General features: G+C 48.0%; 1 protein-coding gene across 1 annotated transcript; it reads right to left on the bottom strand.

Annotated features, from left to right (window-relative positions):
• Positions 1-1303: 1303 nt before the first annotated feature.
• On the bottom strand, positions 1304-15949 carry LOC119824991 (BRI3 binding protein). The gene is made up of 3 exons (XM_038345586.1): positions 15632-15949; positions 5097-5199; positions 1304-2519 (listed from the first exon to the last, which is right to left on the bottom strand). Exons 1-3 carry the CDS (start codon positions 15854-15856, stop codon positions 2092-2094), a joined length of 756 nt encoding a protein of 251 aa, XP_038201514.1. The 5' UTR covers positions 15857-15949; the 3' UTR covers positions 1304-2091.
• Between the last annotated feature and the right edge of the window lie 5172 nt (positions 15950-21121).

The following is a 21121-nucleotide window of genomic DNA, read 5'->3' as shown; positions in this document are numbered from 1 at the left end:
GTTGCTGGGAATTGAACTCAGGACCTTTGGAAGAGCAGGCAGTGCTCTTAACCTCTGAGCCATCTCTCCAGCCCCTATTGCATATTTTTTTAAAAACTTTTTTTTTATTATTGTCTCAAGAAGAGGTCTCAATGTATAACGGACTGACCCGGAACTTATTCTATAGACCAGACTGGCTTCAAACTCAAGAGATCTGCCTGTCTCTGGCTCTTGTGTGCCACTAAACCTGGCTTCTGGTCTGTGTAATCCTGGCTGACCTGGAATATAATAAACTGAGCTAGCCTCAAAATAGCAGCAATCCTCCTGCCTCTGCCTCCTGAATACTGGGATTACACTCTCAGCTACAAAGGACTGTCTAGGACCTGAAATAGGACATCTCTGTGGCCATCAACAAGAGGAGCCAAGGCAAGAACAGGGATGCTCAGCTTTATAGAGGCTGATAGCCAATATTTGCAAAGCTATATTTGGGATAATAGGGCCAGATATTTGGAAGGAAAGATGAGTTAGCCACTAATGTGCCCCTCCCCCAGTTACTTCCACCCTGAGCTGCAAGTAGATTTGTCTACAGTCTCTGAACAATACATACGTGGGTGTTTCACATCAGAAGCCATGTGTGTCCAGTGTCCACGGAGAGACTTCCCCAGTATGGGTTCCACAAGTGAATGAAATTCAAGAAAGTGTGAGCCCCATACGGTCATCTAGAGAACAGACATATCCTCAGAAGGACCCGAATCTGTATTCCAGACACTTGCAGCCCAAAACAGAACTTCTCAGACACATGACACCAGAGGTGGTGTCAGCTGGGTCCCTCCACCAAGGTCTGCCATGAGAGCCGATGGGTACCTCCACCAACCGTGGCTCCAGGGTACACTGAGACACCAAAGAGTCAATGGCAGTCCCAGCCACATCCTGCAAAAGCCAGCTTTCTTTCCACAGAGTCCTGGCAGGGGACTCTGCCCACCCTTCTCCCCAAGGTTAAACTAAAACAACAACTCCCTGGACCCCAGACAAAAAGCACCTAACACACATAGTCATAAAAATTTTAGGACAAACAATTCAGATCTTAAGGTTGCTTATGCCTAAGAATGTTCTAGAAGCAATGAAATGAAAGATGTTACTGACTATAAACAACTTCTTGTATGGTTTTGAGTCAATTAAAAGCAAAATAAATAAGCAAATCCTATCAGGGTCCAGTTGGTTATATGGGCCTAGCCGGCAAACAGGGAATGTGTGATTCAGTTAGATTCTGGAAATAATCTTCGAGGCCCACCCAGAAAGTTTTTGGCATCAAACTCCAAAGACATTTTGTAGCCCCATCTGTGTATTTTCCTTCTAGAAAGGCTGGGTGTTAGACTACATTAAAGTCCAGAGAGGAGGAAAAGATCCCAGGACGTCTATGGGTACCTCCATTCAGAAATACAATGGACAGGGTGGGGGTGGGCTCAGCATCCCCAGCACCATAAAAACAGAAACGCATGAAGAAACACAATGGAATGACCAAGTGCACAGGGTCCCTAGGATCCAAAGGCGATTGGGTTCCACTCTGAGGCCCAAGTGTCCAAAATAACAAGAGACAGCACTCATTAACCAAGTCACCTCCAACCCCAGAAGACATAAGATAAAAGTCACATTTGGGAATATGAAGATAACACATACAGTGCCCACCCAGCAGCCAGTTTAAACTTCCTTAAAATCTTCAAGTGCTTTCTTCAAAGTTCTGATAAACTTGACTGGATCTGCCTTTATTTAAAAACCTTACAAAAGATTTAAATGTTGGGGGGAAAAATCAACTTTATATTCTATGCAGATAAATTTCTCTGACTACACAGTTAATAGGGGTATATCCATTGTTCAAAAAATACACTTTTCCCACCAGCAACACTCTAAGTTCTATTCTACATAAGTTCTTTCTCCTCCAGTGGGTCTTAAGGTTGACACACAATGGGAAATACCAGGTGTGGCATTCTTGCTCAGTTTATTGGGAGGGTTGGGGTTTGGCTGCCGGCTGTTGTTGTTTTTTTTCTTCTTCTTCTTCTGTTGTCTTTTGAGATCACTATGGCTGGTGCCCTTAGATGTCCGGGCAACTGACCTTCACTTGTCCTTGGAGCGGTCAAGGTTCTCCAGCACCCTGTTGAGGCGGATGTTGAGCACTCTCACCTGGTTCTCCAGGTGCTCCAGCTTCTCCTCTACACTGGGGCTGCCAACGCCACTGGGACTGCCTCTCCAGTAGCCCATAGGCCCCGTCATAAAGTAGATGGCCACAACGAGGCAGAGCGGCAGCACGGCGTGCTCGGGCTCACCCTCGTACTTATGCAGAATATACACACAGGACATGGAGAACAGGATGACACGCACGAGCCAGAAGAAGCGACCAAACACCAGGTGCAGGAGGCTAAAGGTGAAACCCAAGGTCAGAGACAAGAACCAGTAGGCCAGGAGGACCACACCAACCAGCACCAGGGCCCGGGTGGGACTGTTGGACACGGAGGCTGGGCTGAAGTACTGTGACAGGTTGGACACTACGAAACAGAACAGAAGACAGGGCCAGTTATTCCCACGTGGTCAGGAACTTCTTTGAAAGCAGGTGGGACAGCTGAGCTCAGGGACTGGACCCAATGACTCCTGTCACAACCTAATACAATGAAAGCCAATTAAAGCAAGCACTTGAGCCTCCAAAGTAGCAGAGGAAGCACTGGTGGCCCTCTGGACTGTTTGTCATGTCATGAGTTTAAAACACCTTCTGTGAGGCTGGAGAGATGACGGATCCGCGGTGAAAAGTGGTAAAAAGCACTCTTGCAGAGGACCCAATTCAATTACCAGCAACCGCTGGGTGGTTCACAACCACCGGGAGCTCCAGCTCCAGGAGACTTGCAAGTCCTCAGGTACTGCACGTATGTGGTGCACAGATATACATGTACAAAACACCCACACACAAAAATAAGTGACCAGTAAGTCTCAAAAAAATATTTTTATAAAAATGCTGCTGGGGGGGCCAGAGAGATGGCTCAGTGGTTAAGAGCAATGCCTGCTCTTCCAAAGGTCCTGAGTTCAATTCCTGGCAACCACATGGTGGCTCACAACCATCTGTAAAGAGGTCTGGTGCCCTCTTCTGGCCTGCAGACATGCACACAGACAGAATATTGTATACATAATAAATAAATATTTAAAAAAAAATGCTGCTGGGGTTTGAACTCAAGTCCTTGTATTTGCAACGAGCTATCCTGCTGGGGTTTGAACTCAAGTCCTTGTGTTTGCAATGAACTATCTCCTCAGGCTGGTCACAGTGGTTCGCATCTGTCATCCCAGTACTTGGGAAGCTGAGGCAGGAAGATCAAAAGAAGCTCAAGGTCATTCTTGGCTTCACCCATAGTGAATTTGAGGATAGGGTAGAGTACAAGTAAACCCTGTCTCAAAAGCAAAGCAAAACAACAACCACAAAACCAAAAATAACAGTAAAACAGAAACGGTAAAATTGATTTCAGCAACTTTGAGATGGGGCGGGATCTCAGGTAGACCAGGCTGGCCTTGAACTCAGAGATCTGCTTGCCTCTGAGTACTGGGAATAAAGGTATGAGCCAGCATGGCAGGGTAAATTTCATTTGGCTTTTTGAGACAGGGTTCCCCATATAGCACTGGCTGGCCTGGAACTCACTCTGTAGACCAGGCTGGCCTCAAACTCAGAGATCTGCCTGACTCTGCCTCCTGAGTGCTGGGATCAGAGGCATACGCCACCACACCTGGCCTTCACCAATTACTTTTCCCTGAACATGACCAGTAGAAAACTTCTATATGCCTTAAAGCTTTTTTCTATCAAACTGATCCGAGTGGAGGAGTCTTCATTGTAACTAAGCCCCTGAAAACTGATGGGGAAGGAAGTGCGTGGGACCAAGAACAGCCACCTTAACTATAGTTCTGGGAGAAGCAGCTCTCACACCCCTGCTTCAAGCTTGAGGTACAATTCTGAAAGACGTTAGGGTACCCTGCAGCTTATCTAAGTCAAGAGGGAAACCACACCCTAGAAACACGGTATTTCACCTCCCCCTCCAGCTCCTCTCAGCTGATCGCAGCAGGCCTAGGTTCCTCAGTGATGCCTGCTGTCCTGTAGCTGTCTGGCTCTGCGGTTTCCCAGCCTGAGCTGCATGCAATTCCTTGCAATCAAGTTTATCTCTACAGGCTCGCCGCCCAGGGATGGCAACCTGGAACTGCACAATCCCAGTAGGTGATGGCTGGGGCAGCCTCACAGGATTGCACACAGTTGCAGTGTTTGCTGATGTGTTGACTCAGCTCCAGTCCCAGGGAGGGTTGTAACTGCCCTGGGGGCAGCGTGCTGCACAGTGTCCTCTGAGAGCCACACCCCTGCCTCCCATTCTCCATCTGAATAGCAAGGTGGCATGGCCTGGCATGAAGCCCTTCGAAGGTTGAAATCAGTGATTCAAGGCTGGAAGTGAGAACTAACAAAAGCAGTGATGTGTGGGCCCCACCTGTACAGCATGCCTCCACTTTGAACCCTGGTCCCAGATCTGTAAAGAAGGGATGCCCAGGACTAGGAGAAGTCTGAGAGGGTCTTGTTACAAGGCTGGATTCGTTTTTCTGGGTCTGCCACAACTGACCCCCATATACCAGGTGGCTGACAATGCTTAGATGGTGAAATTCATCCTCTCTCCCAGTTCTGGGGGCCAAAAGGCCAAGTCCAGGACCACACGCCCAAAGTGAGGTCTCCCCTGACTCTCCACTCACACTTTTCTCCCTACTGACTTTGTCTTGGCCATGCTGAAACACAGCTCTGAGCGCACCTAGACGAGAGCTCTTAGAAGCATCCTATGGCCTCTCTCGGCTTTCAGGGGAGCTCCAGGTGGTCGGCCATGCCCATAACATCATCATCACTGCAGGCTCTGCCTCCACCATCTTCACAGCCTTCGAAGCTTGGTGGACCACACGTTCAGCTATTAAAGGTAAAATGCTCCTTCCTACCTGTGGTGCTCCATCCCCTTAACACCCTCATGTACCCTCAGTCGGGTGCAGGGAGATTCACTACACAGTGAGACTGCATCCCAAAACAAACACACCACACCGCATGTGGCCATCCCCGTACCTACCATCAAGTCCCAGGACTTCCAAGAGCTCCATCCAAACTTTCCATAGTGTCTCCACGAACATGTCCACGCCCTGCACGAACCGCTCAGTCAGCCTGGACAGTAACTGCAGGGATGAGAGGACAGTAAGAACCTGACCAACAACATACTGTCTTCTCAAACCAGTCAAGCACTGAACCGTGAGCTTGGGAGAGGACATCTCAACAGAAAAATCAGGAGCTGCCTCATGGGCAGTCTAGAGTCGATAGCTGGCCCACCGCCATGCAGAATGGGAAGACGCCCCCACCCTCTACACACATGAACAACACTTGGGGTGAAGGTGAGTGGCTCTCAGTCAGGGTATCTACTTCCTCTGCCTAGCAGAGTTTGCCTTCAGGATGCTTCCCAGGGCAGCTGGCTCTCTAAGGGACCAACTCTGAAATCTGAGACCACGCAGCAAGGGTTCATGCTCTGTCTGTGACCTCGAGAAATTTCATTAGGTCTCTAGGTGATTCAGAAAACCCAGTAGACCGGGAAATCAGAAATTGTGCTACTTACTGCCTCATTTCCTTATTTTCTTTTGAATAAGTGATTGTGCTGGCTAGTTTCATGTCAATTTAGCACACGCTAGTGTCATCAGAGAGAAGTCTCAATGGAGAAAAAGCCTCCAAAGAAATAGGGTGGTAGGCAGGCCTGTAAGGCATTTTCTTAACTGGTGATTGATGGAGGGGGTCCCAGCCCATTGTTGATGGTGCCATCCCTGGGCTGATGATCCTGGGTGCTCTAAGAAAGCAGGCTGAGCATGTCACAGGGAGCAAGCCGGGTAAGCAGGACCCTCTACATTTTCTGCGTTCTATCTCCAGGTTCCTGCCCTGCTTGAGTTCCTCTCCTGACAGGTCATGGTGTCTCATCACCACAGTATTAACACTAACCAGGACAGTGATATCAGATACACCTAGCACAAAACTCGAAGCCAGGCTGGAGATGTAAGTCAGTGGATAATGTTTTCCTAGCACGCATGATGTCGCCACATAAACAGGGGGGCTCAAAACTGTAACTGCAGATCCATGGAGATCTGATGCCTTTCTCCATTCTCTGTGCTTATGTGAGTACGTACACACGTGTGCACATGCGCACGCACACACACACACTTTAATAAACTTAATCCTAGAAAAGGAAAACATGAAAAGCCAAGCATAGCGGTGTTTGCCTGTTATCCCAGTACTCAAGCGACAGAGGCAGGCAGATCTCTGTGAATTCAAAGCCAGCCTGGCCTACATATAATGAGTTCCAGGACAGAGTGAGACCTGTTTCAAAAAAAAAATCAAACAAACAAGCAAACAAACAAATAAACCAGAAGAAGTAGAAAAGGAAGAGGAGGAGGAGGAGGAGGAGGAAGAGGAAGGAAAGAGGAAGGAGGGGAGCACAGGCAGGCAGCAGCACAGTTTGATGGCACCAGTTGTCCAGGAGTATGCAGGAGTTATTTTAGGGTAAGTGACATTCTGGCTCATGCTGTACCTTCCAGGCCTTGGATTTCCCAGCTGGAAAATGGGTTCAGGAAAGGATTTAACATAGGAAGTTGAAGAAGCTCAGTATGGCTGCCTGGCCCACAGCAAGTGGCAGGACCCCAGGGGCTGCTGTAGTTGTCCAGTCAGACCAGTGACAGGGTGGCAAGAAGGGGCTCCCGGGAGGACAAATCCAGACCAGAGGTTCTTTCTCAGGCTGTGAACCGGCCAGGAGGAAGAGGACACACCAGGGCAGGTTCCAGCCCTTGCCCTTTCAGCTGGAGAACATGCCGGTTCCTCTGGTAAAGCTAGACATGGAAGGAGACCCACAGACTTTATGGAAATGAGAGGATTCAGCTGTGTTCTCTTAAATTTAATTGTGAAGCCCCTAGTCCCCGGTGAGAGAAACTCTGTAGACAGGGTCTTTAAAGAGGTAATTTGACTACAATGAGACCACTACAGTAGGCCAAGTCTAACAGGGCAGAGGTTGTTATAAGATAGTGTGTCAGTGAGACGGGCTCGTGACCCCAGCTACTCAGGAGTTGAGACTGTGTGTGTGTGTGTGTGTGTGTGTGTGTGTGTGTGTGTGCGTGCGTGCTGGAGGGCTGTCTATGCAAGCACCAGGAGGCTGAGACTGTGTGTGTGTGTGTGTGTGTGTATATATGTGTATGAGTGTACGTGTGGGTATGTGTGTGTGTTGGGGGGGTTGTCTATGCAAGCACAGGAGGCTGAGATGTGTGTGTTGGGGGGAGTGTCTATGCAAGCACCAGGAGCTGAGACTGTGTGTGTGTGTGTGTGTGTGTGTCTGTGTGTTGGGGGGGTTGTCTATGCAAGCACCAGGAGGCTGAGTCTGTGTGCATGTGTGTGTTGGGGGGACTGTCTATACAAGCACCAGGAGTCTGAGGCTGTGTGTGTGTGTGTGTGTGTGTGTGTGTGTGTGGGGGGGGTTGTCTATGCAAGCACCAGGAGGCTGAGACTGTGTCTGTGTGTGTGTGTGTAGTACGTGTGTGTGTTGGGGGGGTTGTCTATGCAAGCACCAGGGCTGGCAGAATAATGATCCCGAATGAGGCAAGAAGGAAATCTCGTTCAACAGGACTCAGTAGTTCAGACCTGACCCCAGTTTATTTCGACACATTTAAGCACAGTGTGAGGGCCAGCCATGATAATCTTAAGTCTGAGCAGGTCACCCAAAGGATGACCTTCCTCCAACCATTATCGCCTGAGACTGTGGCTATCGATGAATTTCAATGGAGGCTGGAGTCTCAACTGTTTACAATTGATTCACCCCCAACTTTACAACTATAAAACCCTATTCTAATTGAGCTGGGGGCTCTCCGGTTATTCCAATACGTTGGACGTGTGGAAAGACTGAGTTTGAAAACTTGATTAAAATAAAGGCTCTTGGTTTCCTTGTCAGCTTGCGGGATTGCGGATTTGGGCATAACACTCATCACAATTCAGAAAATCGTTTTCTGGTGTAACACAATCCCATGTGTGCAAAGGGAGGCATAATTACATCAAAAACACTCCTCAAAGTTCATGTCACTTCTTCCATGAAGATGAGCTCCAGATTCAGGCGACATGTGTCATCTTATGGGCTTAGTGGAGGATCTGGCATGGACTCTATCACACAGACGGCACAGAAGTCATCTGGGCTATCAGCCACCTCCAGTCCTGTTTGTGAGCGCCTGGGGGAGCCCCTGGCCATACAGGCAGTGCAGAGGTCATCTAGACTATTAGCCCCCTCGGGTCCTGGTTGTGGCAGCCTGTGGCCCCAGAGATAACACAGGGGTTACCTAGGCTATAGTCACCTCCATTTCCAGCCCTCTGAATGGAAAACAGGTTTTACATCTTTTCCCTTGAAAAAGACAACCCTGTATGTTTAACATTCCTGTGCTATCTGTGAGCACAAGGACCTCTGTGCTCTCAAACAGGCAGGGAGATTGCCTTGGGTTAAAGAATGAGTCCAAGGCTAATCAGGACTTCTTAATGAGACAACCCCCATCTTAAAAAAGTTGGGGGTGTAGGTCAGTGTTAGAATCTTTGTCTAGTAAAAAAAAACAACAACAAAGAGAGAGAACAAGAGCTAACATCAGACAGAGGACAGCCATCAGAACAGAGGGTGAAGAAGGCCTGCAGGTCCATTCTGGGGTACAGGGGAAGCCAGCCTACCACAACCTAGACCTCAGATCTCCAGCCCCAAAGCAGTTAGAACTGCATTCTCATGTTTCAACCACCCACTGGGGTACTGGGTTCCCGGTGAGTGACAGCAGAGTTCGGAGCCTGGAGGCAAAACCAGTGGATAGCAGGTCAGAGAGCTGTCTTACATTAGGAGTTCAGGGAACTCCGGGACAGGGGTGGGGCAGAGGTGTGTGTGTGTGGGGTGAGGGTGATACCAATATGGCATGGTAGAGCAGCACACCAATATGGCATGGTAGAGCAGCACACCAATATGGCGTGGTAGAGCAACACAGGTAGAGCCAACTTCCAGGAAATGCTGTCACTAAGCAAAGCAGGTGAAGGAAAATAAATAATAAAACAAAAATTGCTCATTATCATGGGGAAGAGCATGCAGGGCGGGGCAGAGGATAACTTTGTGGAATGGGGTCTCCCCTTCCACATTTCTGTGGGTTCTGGGGATTGAACTCAGGTTGCCAGGCAGGCACAGCAAGCACCTTTATGTTCGGGGAGGGCTACACACCAAGCCTCTCCCGTGGAGTAGCTTCATTCCATACTCCACGGGAGAAAGCCCGCCATCTGTGCTCCACTCCCAAGGGCATTAAAATGCCCCACTTTGTGGGTTCCCCTCATGCTCTCAACTTCCCCTGGGGCCACAGGAATGCTGTGCTCAGAATAAACCTGGATTTATGAATTCAGCAGTGGCGGATTCCCATTAACCAGGAATCAAACAACATTTTACTTACTGAGGACAACTTTACCCTCTCAAGGACAACTTTCAAACACTGATCTTCCCGCGCCTACCCATTCAGTGCTGGAGTTATCCACCATGCCTAACTTTATTTTATTGAGAGTACGTCTCACATATCCCATTTTTTTTCTGGTGTTTTGGAGACAGGATCTCAAATACACACACACACACACACACACACACACATACCCCAAAAAAATATGACTAGCGCCTGCATACTGTGAAACACTATTAGAGTTAAACACCTGTTTCCTGGGCGGGATGTTTGTGGACTGTGCAGAAGATACCACAATATTGCTGTCTTGCTTCAAATGTGAAAAAAAAATGCAGAAAGTTATGTGTGCACTGCGCTCATAGAACAAACAGAAAATACGTGCAATGGGTGAGGGCAGGTTGAGGGTCTTTGTGCTTTGTTCTTCCAACTTTACAGTATTTTGGAGTTTTTTTTCTATTTAGTATTTGAGTTTTATTTAAAGAAGAGGAGGAGAAGGAGGAAAAAAGAGTCAGGGAAATGATCTAAGTAAAGGCACTTGCCATTATGCCTAAGTTTGACCCCTAAAACTGTGGCATGCACATACCCCCCCCCCAGGTAAATAAATAAATAAATTATAAAAAGAAAAAAATTGTTTTGTTTCGTTTTAGTGACAGGGTTTCTCTGTGTAGCCCTAGCTGACCTGGAACTAGTCAATTATTTTACTCAAAATACTTCTTCCCTGCAAGCAGCAACAGAGGAAAAATTCTGCAAAACAGAACAGAGCAACTGCTGAACTGAAGACCAGCAAAGAGTTAAAGCAAAGGTCCCAGAGAAGAGAGGGCCAAGCTTCAGAAAAAAAAAATTGAAAAACCAAGTAACAGGAAAAAAAGTTGAACCCCCTTTCCCTTTCTTTTCTTTTTTTTTTTAAAGTTCTTCAAGACAGGGTTTTTCTGTGTAGCCCTGGTTGTCCTGGAACTAGCTCTGTAGACCAGGCTAGCCTAGAATTCACAGAGATTCCCCCTGCCTCTGCCTCTAGAGTGCTGGAATTAAAGGTGTGCACCTCAGCCACCCAATTCTTTTGATTTTTCAATGCACAGTGTCATGCAGCCCAGGACGGCTTCAACTCACAGTACAGCTGAAGCTAACCTTGAACTATTGCTACCCCTGCCTCCGCCTCCCCAGTGCCAGGACTACAGGTGTGTGTTACAGAACCAACCTGAACAGACCCATTTCTAACATCCACAGAGGACGCTGTCTATGTGCACACTCCAGTGAACTCCACCACACACAGCCTTTGCTCCCTGCAACCCTTCAAAAGCAGCAAAGCAAGCTGCCAAGGCCAAGCAGTGTCTGATCACATTTACGTGAAAATCCAAACAGGAGAATCTGTAGAGACGGAGAGACTAGCAGATGCCTGACTATGGTGGAGGCCAACAGCTGATGGCTCAGTCAGTGAGTTTCCTTTGAGCGTGATGGAACAGTCCACAGCTAGATAGAGGTGATGGGTGTGCAAGCCTGTGAACACGCTTGTCCTCACCAAACTGAAAATGGTGAAATGTAGACTGACCTGTATTTCATTGCCGGAACTAAGGAAAAAGGGGCTAGAGCTATAGCTCAGTTGGCAGCATGCTTACAGGCATGGAGCCCTGGGTTCAACGTCATGAGCTGCATGTGGTGGCTCATGCCTGAAAATCTAGCACTTAAGAGCTGGAAGCAAGAAGGGTCAGGAGTTCAAAGCCAACCTAGATTACAGGAGACCTTGCTTAAAAAAAAATATTTAGGTGGTCATGGCCCACACCTTGAATCCCAGTACTGGGAAGGCAGGAGCAGGCAGATCTCTGTGAGTTCGAGGCCAATCCAGTCTACAGAGCGAGATCTAGGACAGGCTCCAAAAGCTACAGTGAAACCCTGTCTCGAAAAACCAAAACCAAAACCAAAACCAAAAAAAAAGCCAGGTGTGGCCTTACACTGGCATATTCCTAAACTACAAAGTGGTTAAGAGTGAAGACAGGAGGATTGCAGTTGTTAGTCTAGCTCCAGGCTCGGGGAGAGAGACCCTGTTTCAGGAGATAAGACAGTGTGACGGACAAGAACAATTAAAAGTTCTCCTCTGAGCTAGGCGGCGGTGGCGCACACCTTTAAACCGAGCACTTGGGAGGAAGAGGCAGGCGGAGCTCAGAGTTTGAGGCCAGCCTGGTTTACAGAGTGAGTCCCAGGACAATCAGGGCTGCTACACAGAAAAACCCTTATAAAAACAAACAAAAGCGCTCCCTCCTCTGGCCTCTGTGTGAAAATGTACTTGTGTGTCCACATACATGCACATTAAGAAGCGGGAAGGGCTGGGCATGTTAGCCCACACCTGTAACTCCAGCACTCTGTAAGCTGAAGCAGGAAGATGGAATCCATGGCCAGACTGACTACATAACAAGTCTCTACCTCAAAAATGAAAAGGCCAGGTGGTTATGATGTACACCTTCACCTTTAATCCCAGCACTCGGGAGGCAGAGGCAGGCTGATCTCTGTGAGTTTGAGGCCAGCTTGATCCACAAAGTGAGTTCCAGTTCAGTCAGAGCCGTAACAGAGAAACCCTGTCTTGAAAAACAAAAACAAAATTTTTTTCTCTACTTATTTAAAGTGTATGTGTTCTGTGTGCATGCACACAACATCTGTGAAGGCTAGAAGAGGGTGTCAGAACGCCTGGAACTGAGATTACCAACTACTGAATGGAACCTAGGTCTCTGAAAGAGCAGTCAGTGTTGTCAGACCCTTAAGTCACCTCCCTAGACCCTGCCTTGACATTCTCTTCTTTTCTTGTTTCAGTTTTTTGAGACAGGGTTTCTCAGTAGCTTTGAAGCTGGTCCTAGAGCTCGCTCTGTAGATCCGGCTGGCCTCGAACTCAGAGATCTGCCTGCCTCTGCCTCCCGAGTGCTGGGGATTAAAGGCGTGCATCACTACCACCCGGCATAGCCTTTCTAAAGCTACAATGCTTTAATACAGCTCCTCATGTGTGGTGACCCCCAACCATAAAATTATTTCATCGCTACTTCATAACTTCAATGAAAATAATGTAAACATCTGACATGCAGGATATCTGATATACAACCCCAAGGGATCTTGACCCACAGGTTGAGAATCATTGATTTTGGGATAGTGATGTACTCATTGGGGAAGATAAATTTGGAAGAACTCTTTGGCGTGTGTGTGGGCGTGTGCATATACTCCACCTGTGAACGTCAGAGGACAACTTTCAGCAGTCAGTTTCTTCTGCCCACCATTTGGATGCTGGGGGAGGGGAGGAGCTCAAGACATCAATCAGGCTTTCTGGAGAGCACATTTGCGCTTTCGCCTGCTGAGCCATAGTCTGGGCCCTCAGTTAATTTTAACTACAGGAAGTCTGCTGTGTAGTTTAACAGGCTTGGCTTTACTAATTAGCACCAAACCTGCCTTGTAGGTAGGAGGCTTTTAAAAAGTTTATTTCCCAGGCACGATGACCCACGTCTTTAAACCCAGCACCCCAAAGACATAGACAGGCAGAGCTCTGTGAATTTGATTCCAGCCTGGGCTAGTGTGTTTCCAAGTCAGCCCAGGGCTACATAGAGAGACCCGGTCAAGAGAGAGAAGGAGAGAGGAGAGAGAGGAGGGGGGGTACTCCACATTCTTACCATAAATTGTGTGAAATAAGTCTTATTCATGGTGGTATGGGTTTGAATTGCCACTGGGCCTCCATAGCTCTGGCCTGGGGGTAAGGTCTTGACCACCTCTCTGTCTCATTTGCGCAGAAGAGAGAATCCAGAGAGCTGGATGTGACTGGGTTGTATGGACTGAATACTTACTTGCTTGTCAGTGGCGGAAGATATTTACCTATGAAAGGTAAAGGTCTAATGGCAGAGTAATAACATCTTCTTTCATTTGAAAGTTATTAAGAGTAGCCTGAGTGCTTAGCATGCACAAGGTTATGAGTTCAGTCCCAGCACCCAAAAATACTGATAATAACTATTAAGCAGCTGGTACATGAATATTTGTAGTAACCAATTCCAAAACAGCCATAAGGAAGCTGGAAAGATGGCTCAGCAGTTAAAAGTCTATACTGGTGCCAGGCAGTGGTGGTGGCAGCACATCCCTTTAATCCCAGCACTCTGGAGGCAGAAGCAGGCGGAGCTCTGTGTGTTTGAGGCCAGTCTGGTCTACAGAGTGAGTTCCAGGACAGCCAGGACTGTTTCCAAAAAAAAAAAAAAAAAAAAAAAACCCAGAAAACCCAAACACGCCTCCTCCTAAGTTTGGTTCCAAGCATCCATGTCATACAGCTCACAACTGCCTGTAACTCCAGCTCCAGGGCGTCCAATGCACTCTGCTGACTTCTGTGGGCACCATGCACTCATGTATGTATAAACACACACAGCCGTATGAATCACACATAATTTTAAAAAAAAATATGAGCTGGAGAGATGGCTCAGAGGTTAAAAGCACTGCCTGCTCTTCCAGAGGTCCTGAGTTTAATTCCCAGCAACCACATGGTGGCTCACCACCATCTGTAATGGGGCCTGGTGCCCTCTTCTGGCCTGCAGGCAGACATGCAGACAGAATATAGTATATATAATAAATATTTTTAAAAAAATACAACCAGGCTTGGTTGCACACACCTTTAATCTCTGCTCGGGAAGCAGAGGCAGGTGGATCTCTTTTGATTTGATGGTCAGTTTCAGTTTGGTCTACATAGAGAGTTCCAGAACAGAAAAGATCCTGTCTCAAAAAAAAAAAAAATTCAATTTGAGTTCCTAATGTTCTTTTCCCTCATGCTAAGGACCATTAAACTTTCTAAACTTTCAGGCTTTAAACCTCTAAATACCCCCAGCAGGGGTAAGCAATGTTCAATTCAATTACCCCCACAGCCAAGATCGAACTTTCAAAAGAGAGCCATGACTCTGGGCCAGGAAGGAGCCAGCTGCATCAACACATCATAACAAAGGAACTAATGTTCCCATCCCCACTTAACAGACTGACAAACTGAGGTTTAAAGAAGGGAAGCTAGGGACAGGCAAGATGGCTAAGCCAGTAAAGGTGCTTGCCACCAGGCCTATGACCCCCGATGGAATCTCACGACTCAGAGGTGGAAGCAGAGAACTCTAAAGATGTCTTCTGACTCTCACATGTACTTGTGCACGCACATGCAATCAACAAATAAGCATAGTTAAAAAGCATTTAAAAGTGAAGTCACTGAAACTGGGGAGATGGCTCATTTGACAAAGAGCTTCCTGTGCAGGCATGAGGACCAGGGTTCAGAAGGCAAAGATTGGCAGAGCTCTATGAATTTGGATCCAGCCTGGTCTATATAATGGAGGACTTGGGTTCAAGCCCAAGAGCGCTTGTAATCCTGGTGCTTGGGAGGTGGAAGCAGGACGATTCTAGTGGCCCACTGGCCAGCGAGCCTGGCCTAATCTTCAAACTTCGGTGCAATTAGAACTTGTCTCAAAACACAAAGGTGGATGGCTCCTGGGGCCGACCTCTGGACTCCACACTCACACACCAAGTGAAGCCACTGGTCTAACTTCATCAGGCTGGGAAAGAGGGAGCGCCCCAACTTGGACCCAAAGTTCTCTGGACTCCACAACCCCAGGGCCAGAGACCAGGAAGGAAGGGGTGAGGAAGACAAGAGAACGCGTGCACCTCGACTTCTCTTTTCTTAGCATGGTGCACACACATAGGTGCCAAGGCGGAGAGTGGAGAGCTCCTTGGTGGAGGGGATCATCCCAGTCCCGGAGACCCCAAGTTCTCAAGCTATACCGAAGGCTCGAATCGAGAAGTGCTCCCCCACCGCCCCAAACACAACACACACAGTAGACGCTCAAGCTGCCAAAGCAATAGCTCAGACCCCATCACCCCCTGGAAAGGAGAACTCCGCCCAGAAATCTCTGAAGCAAGGGGTGGGAGGCTGGAGGCCCTCGACGCCAGGCCTCGCGGGGACGCGGCTGTCCCCAGTGCCTGGCTCACAGTGGGAGACCATTGGGACGCGGCGGGTCAGCGCGCGGGCGTCACGCGCTCCTGGGGGCTGCGCTTGGCCCTGGCTGCAGCAGGCCGTGACCGTCCCCAGCCCGGGTGCCCCCCCTCCAACGGTCTCCCGGCCCCGCAAGGTGACCGCGGGCGCACCGCCCACCTTCTGAGCCGCGCGCACGTTGTCCTCTCCAAACAGGCTGCTCACGCTCTGCGAGAAGGTGCTGGCCGCGCGCCGGTGGCTGTTCTTATCCGCAGCCCCGCGGCCCCGAGCCCCCTGCGCGCCAGGGGCCACCAGCGCCAGCAGCATCAGCGCCAGGAGCAGAAATAGCAGCAGCAGTCGCAGGCCGACCCGGACCCGGGGCTCCTGGGACGCGCGCGCACCCATGCTCGGCTTCGGAAAGAGGGTCTTGGGGCTGGGGGTGGGGGGGGGAAAGGCGGAGCGCACCGCCACCGAGGGCTCCGGGCCGCACCGCGTGGGCGCGCCTTCGCCCCGCCCCGCCCTACAGCCCCGCCCCGCGCACGAAGCCCCGCCTCCCGCCCGCAGAGCGCCCAGCACCACCGGGGCGCCTCCTCCATACCCCTGGAGTATCAGTACAGCGCAGCTTGTGAAGGCTCCTTGCTGGGCTGGGCTGGGCCAGGCCTTAGCAAGCGATTGGGAAACCGAAGGGCAGGTGTGTGTCACCTCCCCGCACCCCAAAAGCAGGCCGTGTGGAGCACGCGTTCATTTGTTCTCAGGCCCCTTCCTGCACGGATGGCATTTCTGAGCTATCAAAGTGGTTGAAGAGGGGAAGTTGGTGATGGGATAGGAGAGGCGAACTAATGCACGAAGAGGGAACCGGATAAGTGGTTTGGTATTGTTCAGCCATTTATAAAGGATTTAATGGGATCACCGGGGGTATTCCTTCGATCTCAAGTCAAAAGAGGTTGGGTGGGGGAGGGTGTCTAGAGTTGGTCCCGCCAGTAAGTGCTGGTGTCAGGAATTACCCGCGCCACCTAGATGGACTTAAGGTGCGAAGAGTCCAAATTTACCGGAGGAATTTACATTTTATAGATAGATAGATAGATAGATAGATAGATAGATAGATAGATAGATAGATAGATAGATAGATAGATAGATAGATAGAGATATGTGGCGGGCAAAAGGACCAGAGGAGTATGGGTTTGAAAGATTAAGAGCCAAATAACAAATAATCATATTACAGGCATGGTATGTGCTTGTAAATCCAACCCTAGAGAGGCCAAGGGAGGAAGAACAGTCAGGTCAGGCCAGCCTAAGTTATATCCTGAGTTCCAGGTAAGCCAGCCCTAGATAGTAAGTAGGAACCTGCCTCAAAAACAATAAAATGGGGTACATGGGAGGACTCGGCAGGCAAGGAAAGAGTAGAAATTATATATTTTAATTTAAAAATAATAAAACATAAGAGTGGCAGTGGTGCATGCCTTTGATTTAACCCCAGCACTCGGGAGGCAGAGGCAAGCGTATTTCTGTGAGTTCGAAGCCAGCCTGGTCTACAAACAGAGTTCCAGGACAACCAGAGCTACACAGTAAAAGCCTGTCTCGAAAACATAATAATAATTATTATGATTATGATTTTTTTTTTTTGGTTTTTCGGGGTTTCTCTGTGGCTTTGGAGCCTGTCCTGGAACTAGCTCTTGTAGACCAGGCTGGTCTCGAACTCACAGAGATCCGCCTGCCTCTGCCTCCCGAGTGCTGGGATTAAAGGCGTGCGCCACCACCGCCCGGCTATGATTATGATTATTATAATGAAAAAAATGACTCAGGTCTGTCATTCTGGCTATGGAAAGCTGAGGCAGGAAGAGAACAAATTCAAGGCCTGCCTAGACTACAGAATGAGAGGGCCAGCCTGGGCAACCTTAGTGAGACCTTGTACAAAACATTCATAAAAATAAATCTCTCTTTTAAAAAGACTGGGAATGTAGCCTAGCTGCAGGATGTTTACTTGTCTACTGCATGGAAGGCCCTAAGTCCAATCTCCAGAACCATAAAAATTAAATAAATAAAATCCGGGAAACACCACCCCAGCCTATGTAGCTGATTGCTCCCACAGAGGGATTGGTGGTATTTGGCAGGCAGGGAAGGGCTTCCTCTGAGGGTCCTAGATAACTAGGAATTCCCTGAAATCTCCTGAGGGACTTTGCCACAGCCCAGCCCCTATGCTGACAAATCCTCTGAAGATGAGACACCCTTTGCCCGATGCTCTTCTCCTCACCCTTGCATAGCTAACCCTCCACCCTGTTCGGCCTGGCCCTTCTTCAGTCTTATCTTGAGGGTGTCTTGTACGTGCATATGCACAGAATCAGGTCATCCTTTTTTTCTGCTGCAACCTCTATATCCTCAATGTATTTCATATCTACAATGGATCCTTCAGAGAATAAATTTTTCCGCTTTCCTTCATACCCTAAATCAAACAAACCAGGTATAGTCAGACATTTGAGACAATGGAAAATAAACCTGGATCCAGTCCAAAAAGAGAACACTGGGGCCAGGGCACAGCACAGTGGGAAGCATGCACCGAGCCCATGCAAAGGTCCGGGGCCCATCCCCAGCACCACAAAAAGGGGAAATGAAAGCTGAGATGGCTTGGCAGGTGAGAATGTTTACTGTACAAGTCTGAGGACCTGAGTTCAAATCCCCAGCACCCACACAAAAGAAAACTTGAAAGTTACTTTTGAACTCTATTCTTCTATATTGTAAAAGTTTCAAATATTATTGGGGGCTTGATTTACTTCTTTATGGATTGCCTTTCATATATTTTTACTGATATTTTCAATTTTCATGGGATGTTAAACTTTTTGTTTGTTTTTGAAACAGAGTCTCAAATTCGTGCTGGCCTAAAACTCGGAGACTCACCAGCCTCAGCCTCGGTATCAGGAGTCTTAGGATTAAAGTCGTGTACCACCACATTGTGCTAAAACCTTCAAAGGGCTTAATAGCAATATAAATTTTTTTTTAGGCTTTTCAAGACAGGATTTCTCTGTGTTACAGTGCTGGCTGAATTGGAACTCACTTTGTGGACCAGGTTGACCTCGAACTCGCCAAGATCTGGCTGCCTCCGCTTCTGAAGTGCTGGGATTAAAGGGGTGCGCCACCACCACCACCCAGCAAGCAGCACTGGGAAACAGGCAGGCAAATCTCTGTAACATGTCAGTGTGAGGTACCTAGTGCGACCTTGTCCCCCAAACAAACAAAGTATTTTAGAGGGAAATATAACCCCCAAAGAAACAGGGTTTCACTATATAACCCTGGCTGACCTGGAAATAACTGTAGACTATCCTGGTCTCAGACTCACAGTGACCATCCTGCCTCCGCATCCCCTTGAAGTGCTGAAGTTCAAACCATGCACCACCACCACTGTGCCCAGCAGGATTGTTTCCTTTTAACTGTGTGTATACCAGTGTGTGGGTATGTGCTCTCAGAGGCCAGAGGTGCTAGATTCCCTGAAGCAAGAATTTCAGGCAGCTGCAATCCACCCACTGAGGGTTCTCGAAACTGAACTCTGATCCTCTGCAAGAGCACTGTGGGTTCTTATCTTTTGAGCCATCTCTTCAGACCCTTCTAGTGCTCACTCTTATGAAATACACCCAAGCTGCTGTGTGTGCCTCTTCTTATTGTCTAGGACATTTTTTGTATCTTCTGAACCTCTGTTATTTATATGCTATCTTATAAAATTTATTTATTTCTGTGTGCGTGTGTGCGCGTGCATGTGTGCTGCCGTGTGCATATGAAGGACAGTTCTAGCAAGTCAGTTCTCTCCACCCACCATGTGGGTTCTGGGGATTGAACTCAGGTCATCAAGCTTTGTGGGATGTCCCTTTATCTGCTAAGGCAGTGAATGTTTGTAATCCCAGCACTTGGAAGACAGAGGCAGGCAGATCCCTGTGAGTTCTAGGCCAGCCTGGTTTACCTGGTGAGTTCCAGGATAGCCAGAGTTACACAGAGAAACCCTGTCTTAAAAAATATTAAAATTATGTGTGTATGCAACCCATGATTGAATTCAGATAGTCAGGGTTAGGAGTCAACTGTCTCTACCTGCTGAGTCATCTTAGACTATGCTGAGACTATGCCTCAAACTCACAGAGACTGTCCACCTGCCTCCACACTCCCACTTTGAAATGCCGGAGTTAAAAGCATGCACCGCCATGCCCAGCAAGATTCCTTTTTGTAGTTATGTGTGCATCGGTGTGTGGGTATGTGCACTCAGTGGTAGGTGTCCTCAGACTCTGTAATTTTATTTCCAAAGACAGGATTTTGCAACCTACACTCAGCCTCTTCCCCCCCCCCTTTTTCCTTTTTCTTCTTTTTAGAGCTGAAGGGTTTAAACTTTCCCACTTCTACAACTGAATTTAGGTTTCATTTCTCTGAGAGGGGCAAACAGGTGTCTCTCCCAACAAAGGTACCCTTTATTGATAAATTACATTCAGAGATGAAGGAGAGAATGTGAACAAGGCCTAAGTCGACCCCACAATGTCTCAGCAACAATTCCTGTAACCCCCTTGAAACTTACCCAAGTATGTCCAAAGATAAAACCTCAGTCAATTGAAAGTCTACTAATGTAACTGCTGCTTGCTTAACCAGTTATGTTTGAGATGACTTAACCATCCCTGAAATTCTCCTAACTATGCTTGAAAGGAGCCTGCGTGCTCCTTCCTCTCAGGGTTGTTGCCATTTTGTACAGGTGAACGATGACCCTGCATATACTGGCTGTTTCTGCAGAATAAAGGCTCTTTGCTTTTACATACTATGTGAGTCTGGGGTTTTCTCAGTCCCCTGCAGAGCTAGGGTCTCAGGTAAGCCAGACTGTCCTTTAGCTTACTCCGTAGACAAGGCCAGCTTTGAACCTAGCCTCACCTTTCTGCTTCCGCCTTCCAAGAGTGGGGATTTCAGTGTGCCACCACTTGCCATTCAAATTAATTCTCAAACAGAACAAGTGTGGTACAATAGAACTATTCTATTTGCGGGGTAATTACAGGGTTGAGAAATGCTTCCGAGTATGCCTTAGACAAAGTGACAGAGTGAGTTTTAAACCATTTAATAAAATGCCTTCTTTTTACATCTACTGTTCCTGCCATGGGATTATTTTATACATTTTCCTGTGGAATTAACACACCTCACCTGTGAGGAATATCAGAAAACACAGATGAGCAAAGCAAGAAGAGAGGAGACGTTATATTTTACAAGTTTAGTCAAATTAATACTAAAAATTTATTTTATTCATTTAGGCGTGAACACTTTGCCTGCATGCCATACATGGGCACCACATATGTATCTAGTACCCTTTCAGAAGAGGTCGCTGGAGTCAGAAATGACTGTAGGCCACTATGTGGGTGCTGGGTACTGAAACTAGGTCCTCTGAAGAGCAACAAGTGCTCTTAACCACTGAGCCAGCTCTCTACAACCTCTCTCCCCCATTTTAGAGACAAGCTCCCACTATGTAGCTATGGCTGATTTTGAATTTACTATGTAGATAAATAGATCAGGATGGTCTTGATCTCACAGAGATCTGCTTGCCTCAGCCTTCTGGCCGGGATTAAAGGCACGGGCTGGTGGTTTCTTTTTACATGTTTGTGTATGCACATTCGTACAGTTCTCACGGAGGCCAGAAGATGGCGTCAGATCACCTGGAACTGG

The sequence above is a fragment of the Arvicola amphibius genome, chromosome 10, assembly GCF_903992535.2.
Source record: "Arvicola amphibius chromosome 10, mArvAmp1.2, whole genome shotgun sequence".
Lineage (NCBI taxonomy): Eukaryota > Metazoa > Chordata > Mammalia > Rodentia > Cricetidae > Arvicola > Arvicola amphibius.
This window is presented reverse-complemented; position numbering and strand designations above follow the sequence as displayed.

Excerpts from the sequence above, each read along its gene's own strand:
- LOC119824991 (XM_038345586.1), bottom strand. The coding sequence starts at position 15,856 with ATGGGTGCGCGCGCGTCCCAGGAGCCCCGGGTCCGGGTCGGCCTGCGA. Across the intron at positions 5,200-15,631 it reads ACGTGCGCGCGGCTCAGAAG|TTACTGTCCAGGCTGACTGA; the intron begins GTGGGCGGTGCG and ends TCATCCCTGCAG. Across the intron at positions 2,520-5,096 it reads GGAAGTCCTGGGACTTGATG|TGTCCAACCTGTCACAGTAC; the intron begins GTAGGTACGGGG and ends TCTGTTTCGTAG.